The sequence below is a fragment of the Ascaphus truei genome, chromosome 8 (assembly GCF_040206685.1).
Source record: "Ascaphus truei isolate aAscTru1 chromosome 8, aAscTru1.hap1, whole genome shotgun sequence".
Lineage (NCBI taxonomy): Eukaryota > Metazoa > Chordata > Amphibia > Anura > Ascaphidae > Ascaphus > Ascaphus truei.
In genome coordinates this window covers 50,047,465-50,063,215 of record NC_134490.1, presented here as the reverse complement: position 1 = coordinate 50,063,215, position 15,751 = coordinate 50,047,465, and the positions used below count along the sequence as shown (strand labels likewise).

General features: G+C 41.1%; 1 protein-coding gene across 43 annotated transcripts in view; it reads right to left on the bottom strand.

Annotated features, from left to right (window-relative positions):
• TCF7L2 (transcription factor 7 like 2) overlaps nucleotides 1-15,751 on the bottom strand; it is a 196,954-nt gene that overhangs the window by 32,514 nt on the left and 148,689 nt on the right. For 41 of the 43 annotated variants that reach the window (XM_075611935.1, XM_075611912.1, XM_075611913.1 and 38 more), the window contains one exon: nucleotides 343-475. In XM_075611935.1, the coding sequence (XP_075468050.1) occupies nucleotides 343-475 (133 nt within the window). Of the gene's footprint in view, nucleotides 1-342; nucleotides 476-12,314; nucleotides 12,688-15,751 lie in introns of those variants that run through there. The other 2 variants (XM_075611922.1, XM_075611914.1) reach the window with 2 other exon arrangements.

The following is a 15,751-nucleotide window of genomic DNA, read 5'->3' as shown; positions in this document are numbered from 1 at the left end:
CAATCAGTGGCTCAGTTGAGATTGAGCCTCCTGTGCAGGAATATCCTTAAAACCTAACCTGTTGGTGGCCTCTGACTCTAGACTTCCCCCTCCCCTCCATTACAACCTATGTTTTGTGAGTATACGTGGCTCAAACATCTGATCCAAAACTGCATAACGTTGTTTCTGTGAATGAGCTTACGCAGACAGATCTGAGCAATGTAACAGATGCACACCTCTAACGACTTAGCAAATAATGGCATTTAGATTGGCTATGACCTTGGACCCACCACTCTCTGCTGAGAGATGCACAATGAATTCACTAATACTTATGCTCAGACACTGAGAGCAATAGGAACGTACCTGTTTTGGGATCCACATCCGCCTGTAAGTGTGGTGGAGGGTTCCCCGGTGTAAAGTGCTCGTTGCTGTAGGTGATGAGCGGCGTGAGTGGGTGAACATGGTGAGGGTGCTGCACAACTGGCACTTTGTTAGACTTTCAAAACAAAAAGGAGAAACGAACAAGGTTAGACCCATGCAAATCCCATCTTGAGCCTCTACTGCAGGAGGGGCCAACTCCAGTCCTCAAGGGCCACCAGAAGGTCAGGTTTTCAGGATATCCCTGCTTCAGCACAGGTGGCTCAATCAGTGGCTTAGTCTTTGAATGCACCACCTGTGCTGAAGCAGGGATATCCTGAAAACCTGACCTTCTGGTGGCCCTTGAGGATTGCAGTTGGCCGCCCCTGCTCTACTGGCTTCACTAAATGAAGACAGCTACATACACGGTGATGCACGGGTGGGATGTGGCACGGACATTGGAAACAAGTCTGGCTACCAAGACCTTGTACAATATTGTAATTCCGTTACAGGATACCACCAAGATAACATTTCCCCAATTAGAAGCTGTAGATACAGGAAAGCATTGCACATTATGTACAGTTTGTTCTCCAAACTGACATGTTAAATACACCTTGTGAAAAAGCCCCCAGCTAGAATTTATTTTGTTAGTGATGTTTTTAAATCGTTAAAGGCTTACACAGGTACTTCCTCCCGCCACCTAACAGATGGCATGTAGTCAGTCAATGCAAGTGATATGGTAAGTACCTATGTTTATTTACAGTTATCTGGTGGGTGTTTGTGTGAGGAGTGAAGCTCACAGACTGCAAAATTAGGCATCCAACTGTTGGTCTTGTTCCCTCTTGTTGCAGTGAAATAGCCCACCTCCCCTGTTCCCCCAAGCAATTTTTGGCTGTAATGGCATAAAGGCAAAGCATGCTGAGGCACAGGCCAAATTTTCACCCCTGTGACTCCTCATGATTCACACCCCTTTGGGATGTAAGTCCGCACAGCAGGGTATCCTAAATAACTGACTTTACCAACCATCTAAGGCAAGGGAGGGCAACTTCAGTCCTCAAGGGCCACAAACAGGTTAGGTTTTCAGGATATCCCTGCTTCAGCACAGGTGACTCAATCAGCTCAATTTGGGATATCCTGAAATCCTGACCTGTTGGTAGCTCTTGAGGACTGGAGTTGCCCACCCCTGATCTAAGGCCAAACCCACTCAATCTCAAAGGATTTGTGAACACACACCACCTCTTCCACCTTAAGCCTGCAACCATTTATACATATAGGATCTAAGGATCGGCTGCCTGCCTTGTATTCTAAAACGGCCTTCAGTACAACGACGATTATCTCAGATCTGCTGCGTGTGGACATTTGCCAATTATTCCATCACCAACACGTATTAATAATAAACTTAAAACTCTTGAGTTTGGTAACAAAACTGAAAAGGAGAACTAAAATGTATTTTTAAAAAGAAGATAAAACACAGGTTCCACGGGTCTTAAGTAATGCACTATAGCGTAATAAAACAACACAAAAATGCATTACGCAAAAAATAAGTTTGCCCTTCATCAGAATCCACGTAGAAAAATCGAACTGTGCAGAAACCGTGTCCCTACTTGACCAGGTTCTCGAAGCAACCCGGTCTTACAATTCTAATTCCCAATGGAGGAATTGAACTAACATCTTACAAAAAGGAACATTTAACCAGATTAGGTTTCCGGCACAGATAAGGAGGCACTGGTATCAGATGATGAATGGATTAGAGTCACAGATAGTGCCTTCATTTCCATAAATAAGAAACCGCTTGTATTAATGTCAGAGGAACAGAGGCCCAGCGTGACAATAGTTAAATAGAGCTATTTAGCTCTTTCCTTTTGTGTTCTGCTATTACTGGTATTTGCGGTGTGCTTTAGACATCAACAAAATAGCCTAACACACACATAGAAATTCAAACATGAATCTGTGTAAAGTTACTCAGCTAAAACTACAAAACGTGCCAATATGGGTTTTATGCATCAAAATTCTTGCTGCAAAACTGGAAAAATAAAAATGCACCAGTTTATTCTGAGTGAAAAAATCCCACTTGTTTTTTCTCCAGTTTTGCAGCCGGATGAGTTTGATGTGGTCAGCAGTATACACTGCACTGATCCCCCTGTATGATAATGCTAGTGTTTCCCTGCTGAGAAACACAGGTGTGACCAGCATTCAGGAGACAAAGCGTTCTTGTTAAGGGTTATATAAAATACTGTATGTGCTGTTATTCAGGCACCAGGCAGGCACACAGGTGCAGGTGTATTCAGCAATGATACAAAGTCATTTTTCACACAGGCTACATCTATAGTTTGTGTAATATCACTTAAATGGCAAATCCACTAACCAGCATCAACTTCCAACGTTTAACATGTGTAACAATTTCTTATGTTATATTTATATTGTATTATATATAAACCCACAAGCTCAATAACGAATGGAGCAGAAAATACAGTACAGTACATACTGAAAGGCTAAAATGCATCAAAATAAAATAATTTGCAGTACATTTGTAATGTCCGAGTTATACATCAGTTTTTAGGCAAATCCAAAAAGGACCATTTCTAGCACCTCACAAAAAAAGTTGAACCTGACTTTTCCTCCATTCATTTTTATCACAGTTTCTAAGGAGATATTTATCATTAATCGTTTTTAGGTATAATGTTTTCATAATTACTGATAGAGCACCACAGAGGGTTGGGAGACAGTGGAATTCAACCTCAATTTATTCATACATTTATGAAAAATCAACAACATTCCCCAGCCTGGAGCCAGAAGCCAATTATTCCCACATCCAAATGGTTCAATCAACAAGATTGTTTAACCGTTTTGCTGCCGCAAAGCAATGGAGGGCAAATCCCTGTGTCTGCGAAAGGGATTAAAGCAACAACCCTGCCTGCCTGTCTCCCTTTTTTTTTGCCAAATCGAAACCCAGAGGTCCCCTAGAGCAGAAACGCGCTAGTCCTAGCACCAGGGACCCCACGGTTACTGAGATATTTAACTTTTCAGGTACTGTTACATCAAAGATGGCTGCCTTTATAATCCAGGGAAATGAGAAAGAGGTGTGGGGCACAACCGCCGACAAGAAATTAGTAGATCAAGAGGTGACTCCAATGAAAAAAATTATTTATTCAATCACATGGATAAAGAGGTAAAAAAACCAACAAAAAACCTACGCGTTTCGCAGAACCGCGCTTTATCAAGGAAGATGTTTATTAAGCTTTTCTGTTTGGCTACCATTCTGGTCTCCATTAGGTGTTATTCTTCCACTTGAATCGTCTACGTACTTTTATATTTCTCTAATTAAGGGAGTTCTGGACATTATGTTTTTTTTTATAAAATTATTGTGTGACTTACTGTGAGCCTATACTAAGTGTGAGCACCATATTCCACTGGATAGAAAGAAGATCCGGCGCTACTGCAAGTGGCAAATATCCAGGCTACTTCCGGGTTGAATGAAAAAACTTTATTCGGACATCACACACACACAAACTCCAAGACGAAGCGCTGTTCTATAGCGTGAAACGCGTTGAGGGGGAGACCGTGGTGAAGCCTTGTGTGTGTGATGTCCGAATAAAGTTTTCATTCAAGCCGGAAGTAGCCTGGATATTTGCCACTTGCAGTAGCGCCGGATCTTCTTTCTATTCACTTGACATTTCTGACGGCTGCACGCTGGAAAACGGAGGTTATAAGAGAGCAGGACCCAGATCGGAGAGCGTCTAGAGTTAAGGGATTTCCCTCCCAGCCCTGATCCAATTAGAGGTTTATATCTGCACCCTCCACCCCGTTTCCAAGTGACTCACACTGACACCTTCGGGTGCTGTGACTGTATACCGGAGCACAGGACAGTTCCTTTGTATACCATATTCCACTGGACTGTATACTGTTGCTTTTATCATCCAATGGGAAGATGCAATGTTATGCTCCAATGACATGGCAGATTTCTATTGGTCAGAGAGCGAGGCTTGGATGGCAGCCATATTGATTACCCAAAAGGTACTATAAATACTGGCACATACAAAAAAGTTATATATTTTAGGAACCAGGAAATAAACTAGCGTGGGGGTACAGCTCCGGGGGGCTCCCAGGTTCCAATAATGTTACAAAACAAAAAATTAAAATATTGAGTAGGGGGCATGCTGCTTTAAAGAAAAGTAATTGTGGCAGTGTGACACAGCAAGGAATATCTCAGATAACTGCGCCACCTTCCCTGCTACACCAGGTGTTTAGAAAAGATCACAGCCTGCACAGTTTTTATTCCCGAAAAAGGTCCTTCATTTCAAATGTTTCAAACACCTAACCTTCTCGCTGTGCTCTTAAAAACCTGACTCCAGTTCCTGTGCCGCCCTCCTCACACTTGCCAGGAGTGTATATAGCTTAGCTAACCTTCCAGGAATGAGAGGCCTGTGCACTGCTCGCAAGGCGGGTGGAACACGGTGACAGGTCTGGCCTCAGTGACCCTCTCCTATGGAAAGGGTCAGCAATGTATTGCGGAGCAAGGCACCAGTGCCTGGCAGCTGGTCCAAGCTTCACTGCCACTTTGTCTATCATACTGATTGTTTTACTTTGAAATTCTCAAGTAGGATGATGGTTGTAAGGATCATTAAAGATGGAAACCGCTGTGGTTTTACCGTTTGAGCGCAGATGTAATTCTACACTACATAGGGATCGCTGTGGCTCTCTTTCTTGGTAAAAGCCAGAGCAAAGTCTCCTGTATGATCCCCGGTATTTGTCAAGTGTCATTTGAATTGTGGCTTTTTGGAAAAGTGTTGTGCTTGTCAGATAGGACAGCAGTTCAAAGCAAAGAAGTTCTGGGAGCAGACTGAGGAGAACTTTTTTCTTTCTTTTTGCAAAATCTTTCTACTTTTATCTTGTACCACTCCACGATTGCCCATTGTATCTGCCGTAAAAAAAAATAAAGACACATAAAAAAAAAGACTTTATCTACTGATAGTCGAATGCATATCGCATAATATATAAGGAGTAATAATAATAAAAAAACGAGTGATATCCATTTTGTAAGAGTTCCTCGGAAATTGGAAAACCATCTTCAGGAATGGTAAGGAACGTGTTGCTGTGCTGAGTGCTCTCACCCCAACATGGATTGGTAAGCGTGATTGCTGCTGTCAGACCCCTGGAAATATCGCCATTACTTCATGAGGAGGAAGCCTCCTTGCCTGGCCTTTGACCTTTGAAGAACACTTGGGCTTCATGTTCTGCTGATCCCTGCATGAGGTATTCTGCCTCCCTATTAGAACGCCCTGTGTGCATGCCTCCCAATTTGGAACGTGGCAAGTGAGAGATTGATGATGGAACTTGTTTGGTGCTCATCCTCTTCCCAGTTCTCTACTCTTGGTGTGGGCAGCCTACGGGGAGGGGGTAAGGTTGCCATTCACAGCACAGCCCATTAATCAACGGGCAGTGAAAACAAGCGGCTCCGCCTGTCTTCCCCCCGTCCTGTCCCCTTCAATAATCCCCCATTACTTCCTTTTCTGCAGAAGCAGGAGAGAACCTGAAAGTGCCTTTATCAGGCAGTACAATAAAACAAAAAAAGTAACACAGAGGAGGGTTTGTTGAGACTTTTTGCGCATCCCTTCACGGTGGATGTAAAAGGTCTGTGGCAGTTTTGAATTACTAAGCCCTTCTGCGGCTGCACTATGTGCTAGCAAAGGGAGTTACTATTCATGCCAAAAGTATACATTAAAAATAGCTTTATAACGCGCACCCCAAGCAAAGCCGCCTTTCCCAGTGCTTTCCAGAGCTACAGGCTGGCAGGGTTAGTCTGGGCAGTGTGTGGAACATACTTCTGTAAATGCATGCGACAGAAATCACTAGAGGAAATCCAGCAACATTTCCAAAAAAAGAAATAGATAAAGGAAGTGTTTCATAGTTCATCTTTCTTCATCGGAATTTCTCTGAATTAACCAAAACAAATTCATACATAACATTCTGCTGCCTTCTGAGCGCACAATAACACAGGGACACGGTGTACAACATCAGTCAAATACTCTTTTTTTAAACCTCACTAATAGAAAATACTTCCTGAAGCATGAAAAGAAAATCTGCTACAGGTTCTTTTATTATTATTAATTTATTTCATTAATTGGTGGAACGATTCTAATAATTACTTAAGCTGCTGGCTTGCCATGAACATGCTAATTTGCAGGTCTGGCAGACTCCGGGTTCAAACTTACAGGGGATCCACACACAATAAAAAAACACTGCTAGAGAAAATATGAAATAATATTATTATACAATCTCGTATTGGAGTTATAATAAATAGAAATAAGTCAGGTGACAGCTCATCTTGTGTCAATTATTTCATCATTTGGGATATATTGACTTTAAATAGTACAACAAATATTTATCAGGAAGATACACCCCCGTCAATATTGCATGCACAGGTAACATCAACCTGTCTCAGAAACCGAAAACTAATGAAGAATTGCTCACCATATTCTGTAATCAGGATAACATTGGCCAAATGTGATTTGATACAGGCTGTATTTTTAACCTCATAGCAGCTGGAGGGGGACAGAAACACATTGCAACGTACGTCATGTTCTTTGATGAAAGAATTTCTCAGTGTAGCTGAATTAAAGAAGGTAGCAGCAGCCTGGCAGTACAGCCATCCTTAGGATGTCATGGACATATTGCATGCAGGAAGTTGTTTAAACCAGGTACTGCAGTGGGGTCATCTTTGTCATTTTCTGTACTGTCTACACACCAAGTCTATCCCATAGGCATGACCTTAGGACAGGGGTGGCAAACTCCACTCAGAAAAGTTGTACAAAGTGTACTAATTTTTGAATTATTAAATGCAGTTTTTGTATAATTATTTTCTCACGTTATTTAAAAAAAAAAAAAAAAAAAAAAACATGTGAAAGCACAATAGCATTTCTTCTATTCCATAGTATAGTTGACTTGCAACAACAATTTAGCAAATCTCTCTTTTAATGTAATACACCTGTTCGTCCTCTCCCATCCCTGTCTGCCACAGAACGTTCTATGGATTCTAGATTATTTTACACCAAAAGCACGTATCATACTTACAGAGCAGCATGTGTAACACAATAGCTACGAAGTCTAGGAATTATTAATAAATATATTAACACATCCACTGCTGGGGTGGATACACTTCTGTGCAATGATTGCATTCTGGAATTAGTTTAGATCTGACTTTAGGTTTAAAGCCACATCTCCATATTACCTACATTCTCCCCAAGGCTAAATGCCTCCAAAAAAAGTAAGGCTGTATTATTGTTAAAACAAAGTGCAAGAAGAATATGCAGTGTTCGAATACAAAATTACAGGAACAGGCTAGGAGTTCTCAGCCCTGTACATCCTAAAGGGCCAGGTATTAGGGATATCCCTGCTTCAGCGCAGGCATTAGGGATATCCCTGCTCCAGCGCAGGTGGCTCAATCAGTGGCTCAGTCAGCAGGGATATCCTGAAAATCTGACCATTGGTGGCCGTGGAGGACTGGAGTTGGTCACTCCTGCTCTAGTTTATTTGTTGCTGTTGGACAAGCCATTGCCTGCTCACATTTTTTGTTTTTAAGATAAGTGTAAAATATGGCAGTCCCATAGGAATAACAGTTTTATTTATTTATTGTTAATAAAAAGAATATATTTTGATTGAGACATTTGCATTAAAAAAATATATATAATCTTAACATATATATATATATATATATATATATATATATATATATATATATATATGTAGAGGTATCAGTACCGTGTTAGCCGAGCTTCAATAATCAAAAAATAAATAAATGATACCGTTCTGTGGCTAACGAAATGCTTTTATTTGTGCGAGCTTTCGAGATACACTGATCTCTTCTTCCGGCGATGTTATATATATATATATATATATAATATATTCCCCTCTCATTTCCTGTCATCTTTTAAAAAACATTTTGTGCTGAAGGGTTTGCTGTGTTAACCCTTTGGTTGTTCTTGAAGGAGTTGATTGTAAACTCTGGCGTTAACAGGCTAAAAAACGTCTAAAGAAGGGGTGGCCAACTCCAGTCCTCAAGAGCTACAAACAGATCAGGGTTTCAGGATTTCCCTACTTCAGCACAGGTGGCTCAATCAGTGGATCAGTCTTCGACTGCACCACCTGTGCTGAAGCAGGGATATCCTGAAAACCTGACCTGTTGGTGGCTCTTGAGGACTGGAGATGCCCACCACTGGTCTAACGACTCTGGCAGGAAGGGCGTAGCAGTAATAATATCATTGTTTGCTTTTGCTTATGTTTGGCATAGTTTACTTCTTTTAAAAAGAGGAAAAGCAGTTTGCAGTGCATGATGGGAAATGCCAAGACAATACTCTCCAATTTGCTTTGCAGATGCACTTCTCCACAAAGTATATTAACCCTACGTTGTACCAAATGGGTCACCAATGCATTCCGTTAGCTTAGTTTTCTATTAGAGAAAAACAAAAAACATAACTGCAGTTATAGGATATATAGAGTAGAATGTGCACGTTTGGGGGCTCGAAATCCGAGTGTGTGTGTGTGTGTGTGTGTGTGTGTGTGTGTGTGTGTGTGTGTGTGTGTGTGTGTGTGTGTGTGTGTGTGTGTGTGTGTGTGTGTGGTGAGAGGGGATGCCCCTTTTTTATTTGCATAAACTGGGCACACTTTAGTTTACAAATTAAAAAAACGGCGTAGATAAAAGCCACCTGCTAATTCTGAGGTAAAAAAAAAAATATATATATATATATATATATATATATATATTGTTTTAATTCCAAACCAAAAGCAATAAAGTACCTGCAAAACACAAAAACATTTTTTACAACAACACCAGTGAAAGTGCCCACCCTTAATATAAAGCTTATTCAATTCATACCTCCAGCAACAAGAACCTTCTTCAGTTATTCACATTAGTAATGAGTAAATTAAATAACGGTATTGCATATTTTTGGGGGGGAGGGAAGGGGGGGTTCCAGGTATTTTTATTACATGCCTTCTGTGTGTTTGCCAAGTCTCGTTCATCTAGCATTTACCAGAATAAATACTGTGATTTTGCTAATTACACTGAATATTTTGCTGTGACTTTTCCCTACATGTGACCTTCTGTATCTGGCCACTATACTATTTTCATAAACTCTAGCCTGCACTAAAGCTCCCCCAGAGAACAATTTGCAAGAAGGCAGAATCATTTCTAGGAGTCTCCATGAAGAGGTCTCGCATTAATGATACCGTCCCACAGGCCGGCTGAACTTTTTGCAAAGATAAAGCACTGGAAAAGCACGATAAACGGAAACGCTTGAACTTGTTAAACTCTGCTTTACATTGTGCGCGTGGTCAAGATTCAGAACCCTTTGGTATAGCGCAGGGGTGGGCAACTCTAGTCCTCAACGGCCACTAAGCCCAGGTTTTCAGGATATCCCTGCTACAGTACAGGTGGCTCAATCAGTGGCTCAGTCGAAGACTGTACAACCTGTGTTGAAGCAGGTATATCCTGAAAACCTGACCTGTTGGTGGCCTTGAAGACTGAAGTTGACCCCTTCCCCCTCCCCCTGGTATAGCTTCTCCTTTGACAATTCAACACCATGAGAACAAAGAACCAATGGAGGAAATATCCTTCATACTTATTTGTGTACAATAATACGCTGTTCAATGTTTACACCTTCTGTGCTACAAAGGCCGCCAAACATGTCAATTTGCCATGTAAACGCATCAACTGCTAGACCGCCCATCACTAAAGAGTTCAGTGTGCACATTGACGCTTTCAATGTCAGAAGGGCCAGCACCGCATGGCAAACCCAGTGAGGACATTAAAACTCTGATGATTTGTATAGGGCTACAATGCGGTGTATATTTTTGACCCATGCTTAACTTTGTCGGCCACTAGTGCTACAGATGTAGTGGGGGCGATTCATTGTTGCCTCTGGCGAGACATCTTGGGATATATAATATTGTGCATCGACACCTTCATAGAAACTCTGTGATATACAGAGTTATTACAGGGTATGTTGTGTTATCACGCACTACGTCTGTACTTAATTTGGAAGCCATTCTACTGCTTCTGTAAACGAGGTCTAATGAGCAGTCCAGCAGGTGAGCACGTCACAATGCTCGTGTTACAGAATGAAATGCTTACAGCTTCAGCTAGTAACGTGCCTCAATCTGCCTGCATGTAGCAGTATGGTTTCCCTCTTAGAAAAGTATTGTACTCACAAATGAGAGGCACAGGGGGGAGAAATGTTACAAGTCTATGGGTATATACAGCCCAGTTCAGCTTTGGTGTTACTTTCAACTCACTGATAAACAAATAAATAAACCGTTGTTGTTTTTAAAATAACTATTTTCTGCTAGTTTCTCTGACATGGAGCTGTGAATGCAAAATACTCACAGTTGACACACAGAGCATAAATGTAAACATCAATAAATCAAAAACCACAACAGATTAGAAACAGATTCAGGAAACACAAACAAATTGCAATTTTAATCCCCATAAGACACATTCTATGTCAATATAAAGAGGCTATCTGTACTATATAATTGTAACAATTGCACACAAAACCAGAGGAAACAAAGAGCCAAACACAAAAGGACAGAGGAAATCATTTTGTGTGATAGAAAGAGGTTTATGTAAAGGCAAAACGAAAAAAGAAATGATTAGATGATAGATGAGAAACACATATCCCCTTCCCAAATTCTCAATAATATATATATATATATATGAACATTCTTTAGAAATTTAAATGAATGATCTATTACATACCCTAGGCTATATATACACCTTATATATACCCTATATATACAGAACTGCAACATTAATAAAAGTTTTACACACCCATTTTCTAGTTCACAATGAAGTTGTACTACTTGGAAATGGACTGTGTAACGCACATTTCTTTCCTATCTAAAAGTTGCTTTCCTGTTCCATAGGAGGAAAGACGGAGCTTTGTTTTAAAGGGAACAGTTCAACAAAACATTACCGGCTTCCAACAAATAGCATAATATCCGACCTCTGCTCCCAATATTGTGCTACTGCCATTTGACCCACTCTCAACAGCAACATTTCATTTGAAAGCCCTGTTGATAATTTCCCAGGCTAGAAGCAAGCAGCGGCAGATACAACACAAAAGCACCAGATCAGATATGGCTCTCTAAAGATATTTATGTACACAGATGATCAGCATCATTATTAAGTATTGTTTGCCCTACACTTCTGTAGGTAGGAATACTGTATATATTCAACTGTTTTCTCAAAACACTGGTCTCTAACCTTAAACATCATGCTCTAGCTCTGTGACATTAAACCAACATTCACAAGTCTTTGGTACAAAACATAAGACTCAAACTTTAGGGAACTAGGACTTATTATACGTCCTCTGCTCAATTGTGTACAGCAGTGTGTACACTATCAGTAAAGCAATTTATTTATGCAGCACCATGTAGAAATACATTATTGCATGCACATTTTTTAAGACAATATATATATATATATATATATATATAAATAAATAAATAACTCAAGAAACACTGCAATGGAGCAAACCAGGATGTGTACTGTGTTATTGTCCCATCCATTAAAAAAAAAAAAAATAGGGTCAGGTGTTTTATTTAATCTCGTACTTGCTGGGGAACTGAATGGGTTAACTCATCCAGTTACTAAAGTTGCAGTGCTGCTGCAATGAAAGCAATAAGTCACTTCAGGAGTTTGGTTATTATAACAACTTCTTTCTATTTTCACATGTTTGTTTGCCAATGTATTTCCTGTGGTATAATGCGACTAGGCTATGCCAAGCGTAGCAGGCCCCTTCAGCATGTAAAGGGTTACATTATTTTGCAGAAAGTCACAGCTGGGGGGTGGGGGGGGGGTGACCCCTTATATCTCCCATCCCAAACACAAATAAAAAAGGTAAGATAAAGTAAAATTGGCCACAAATGATAGAAGTCAGCGGTTCCCCAACAAACACAATCACAAAAATTGCGCTACTCACCCAGCAGTTCAGATTGACGTGCCAGCTGCCAAGTTCCTGCAGCAAAGACAATTCACAGGCTGACAATGCCTTCCTGTCACCCGGTACATCCATTCCAACTAACACAGCATCCCTCGTGTACATAGCAGCTTTGCCTCAACTCCCCAACTATTTTTCCTTCCGCTCCCTCTCTGATGACCAGTGAAGAAAATGGCTTTAACTTCTTTCCCTTTTTTATCTGTCTTAAAGCTTTCACTTAACCTCCTACCAATTAAAACAGCCTCAATAAAACATGGTACCCGCTGCTTTCTCCGGCCTGATTGTTCTCTGGAAGTTCACCATCCATGTTCATGTTTTAATATCTGGAGGGTTCGGACTATCTAGTGCCACCAGAACCCGCCATGGTCAAAATAATTAGCAAGAGCCTCTGGACTTTAACATGAAATGTTAAAACTGCAGCATTAGCCCAATGTCTGCACTCCCATACAGCCACGATCTTCAGCGGTATCCTTGAAAGCAGAAAAGATGCAACAGCGGCAGTGGAGGTTGTACAGGCAATACCAAATGTTTCACCGGAAGAAAAGAGAGGGAGAGAGAGAGAGAGAGAAGAAGAAGCGATTGTGAGGAATCCTGATCAGCAAAAGTGCAGCAGGCAGTGACTATCCGCTCCAGTGTTAAATGCCTGAGAACAAATTTCTTGGGGACTGGATAGGGGAAAAGTAGGTTTCGCTGTCACCGTGTCATGAGGTGACACTATGTGTGGCCTGTGCAGCAAGGTCTGCTACCTCTAGCCTTGCTTCTGTCTTTTTTTCTCCACCCTACCCTTCACTCAGCATTACATATCAATGTGGTTTTAAGTGACCAGTAAACAAGACAATGCAGGAAAAGGCTTTTGTTAAGCTGGACTCCCAGTGGCCAAACTACCGCTCAGAACCCCATCCCACATACGAATAACTCTATACGGCAATTGTTTGCAGGCTGCTGACTGAATAGGAGAACAGTGGGTTTTCAAGAAGCGTTTGGGGCTTTAGCTACCCAAGCGAAACATTGCCCCAGCTTTGATACTGAACCAAGGCCATCATTTGATGTATCTCTAGACAGCATTTAGTGCATCCACAGAACATGATTTTTAAAGCCACACAGCAGATTGTTCAGGAATTCCATGATGGGAGTTTCCCCAAACAAATATCTACTCTGCATAAAAGTTTTCCGGCTCTGTAAAGTCTGGCATATGGGCACAGGGAAACACAGGACAGGGAAGGTATGGAACTGTGTGGGAATCCTTCTGTTACCAGCCGTACGGACCACACCAGTACCAAGTAAAACACACCGGTAAAGCAACAACAGATTTTCCTTGCGTCTTTCTACAGAAGTAAATAACATTACCAACTAGTTATACATTTCAACACTGTCCTGCAGCCTCATCTCTTTATATTGTACGGGTAAGCACCAAATGTATTGTAAAAGTGTTTGTTCTGCTACTGTTTGATTTCTTCTGATGGCTTTACAAAAATTGATGTACTACACTCACAACCCCCCCCCCCCCCACTAACTCTGGTTTTCCCTGCATTTATCTGGCCTCCGCGTGCACAGTGTCAGCCAGAAATCTTTAAGGCCCCTAATACCAAAACAAAACCTTGTGATTTCCCTTTACAAGGCAGCAACAAAAGCAATGAGACTTTGGTTTGACAAGTAAAAAGCCCCAACAACAGGGCAGCTAATTGCCTTCCCTCCCTCTATTCATAGCGGCCAACACACTCCGGCGACTGCCTTTGTCACACGTGCAATTTCTTAAGTAAACTGCAAGTCTGCTGGCTGGTGATGGACAGTTCCCAATCGTTTAGCAACAATAACCCACAAAGTAATAGCAAGCCGGACAGGCATCCCCAGCTGAGAATTCTTCACTTCTGGCTTCCCCGATTCAGGAGGGAAGAAGAAAAAGAAATGCCAGAAAACACTCAAAAAGAAAAGAAACGGAAACAAGATGCCCAGATACATTCCAAAGCAGCGTGGAATTGTGCTGGGTTTTTTGTGTGTGTGTGTGTGTGTGTGCGTGCAGGTGGCAGGAAGACAAATCGCTCCCTTACAGGATTGTCAGACAAACACTCATCTCAGGTGGACACTGAACCTTTGGAGGCATCTCTCGGAAACATTAACAATGAAAAAGGCAGAGGGACGGAACGGACAAGATTAAATCAAAACGGAACACTGCTCAAATAGTTCTATACGGTAACAAAATATTTCAACTGAAAGATACAATAGACAACAAGGAAACTTTACAAATCCCCTCTCAAAGGATGAAAAGAGTAAAAACTGAAATACAGCAAGTAGTTATTGGTACTCTATGAACCAGAAATCTTAACTTCATTTTGTAAAGCGATGCTGCCATTGAAGACAACTAATAAAAACATTACCCGGAAGATTTGTAAGGAAATTGAATTTTTAAAAGATGGGGGAAAAAAATAAATATTTCGGTCAAATACATGAGAATATATAGATACATACAGGTCTACTATTTATATCTCCCTATTTATCTTCTCGTTTAATTGTTGCTCGTTTCAAAATGGGCATCAACAAGAAGTGTAAAATGCTAAAACTAAAACAAAAAAATGCAAGAAACAGTCATATAAAAATAAACAAATACCTTCAATGCAACAGAAAAAGAATGACACAAATACAGGCATTTGTAAGACGCGAAAGACGGGAAAGCAAAGGATGAGCTAAGCTTACCATTTACAACAGTTTTATTTTGGGTGCTTCACTCTGCCTGCTTTCGAGCATGCTGTCGTTTAGTGTATTCCACGCAATACCGTCATGATGAGCTATGCAGAGTGTCGCGGCTTGTTCCACTGGAGGGCAGCACCCTACCCATAACCATTCACAGCTGAGAGATAGCACACAGCTGATACAGGGACAGCAGGCTTTACACAGCAGATCTTCAGTTAAGATTCTCAAGAAGTTCAGGCATTCAGAGAATTATCTCGGTTGGTAGGGAACAGCATAATTACTAAGATCTCCCCAATTCAATGACGGCCCTCTAAAAAAAGCTTTTTACCCTTTTTTCCTATTCTCTGGCTAACAACCCCCCCTTCCCTTCCCTTTTTTTCCAACCTTCAGTTCAATGAAAGGAACAAAAGCTGATATTTTGCCTCCCGACTTGGCAAATATAAAAGGCAAAATGCCGGTCTCTTCTAACTTCGTAGCCTAATGTGGTGAGACGGTGATCCTAAGAGACTGCCCAAAACAGCGGCCATTGTAATAAGTAAAAATAAACATCCTTAAATATTTGGTAGGATGGGAGGAAAAAAAAAAAAAAAAGCACTACACTGAAGATAAAATACAAAGAAAAGAAAAAACAAAACCAAAATATTCCCCCCCTGCTTAAAGTCGTTTTAAATAAATGCACCTGTAGGTACAGGTGATTTCATTCCGAGAATTAGCTGCTCCTAGGAGCCCGT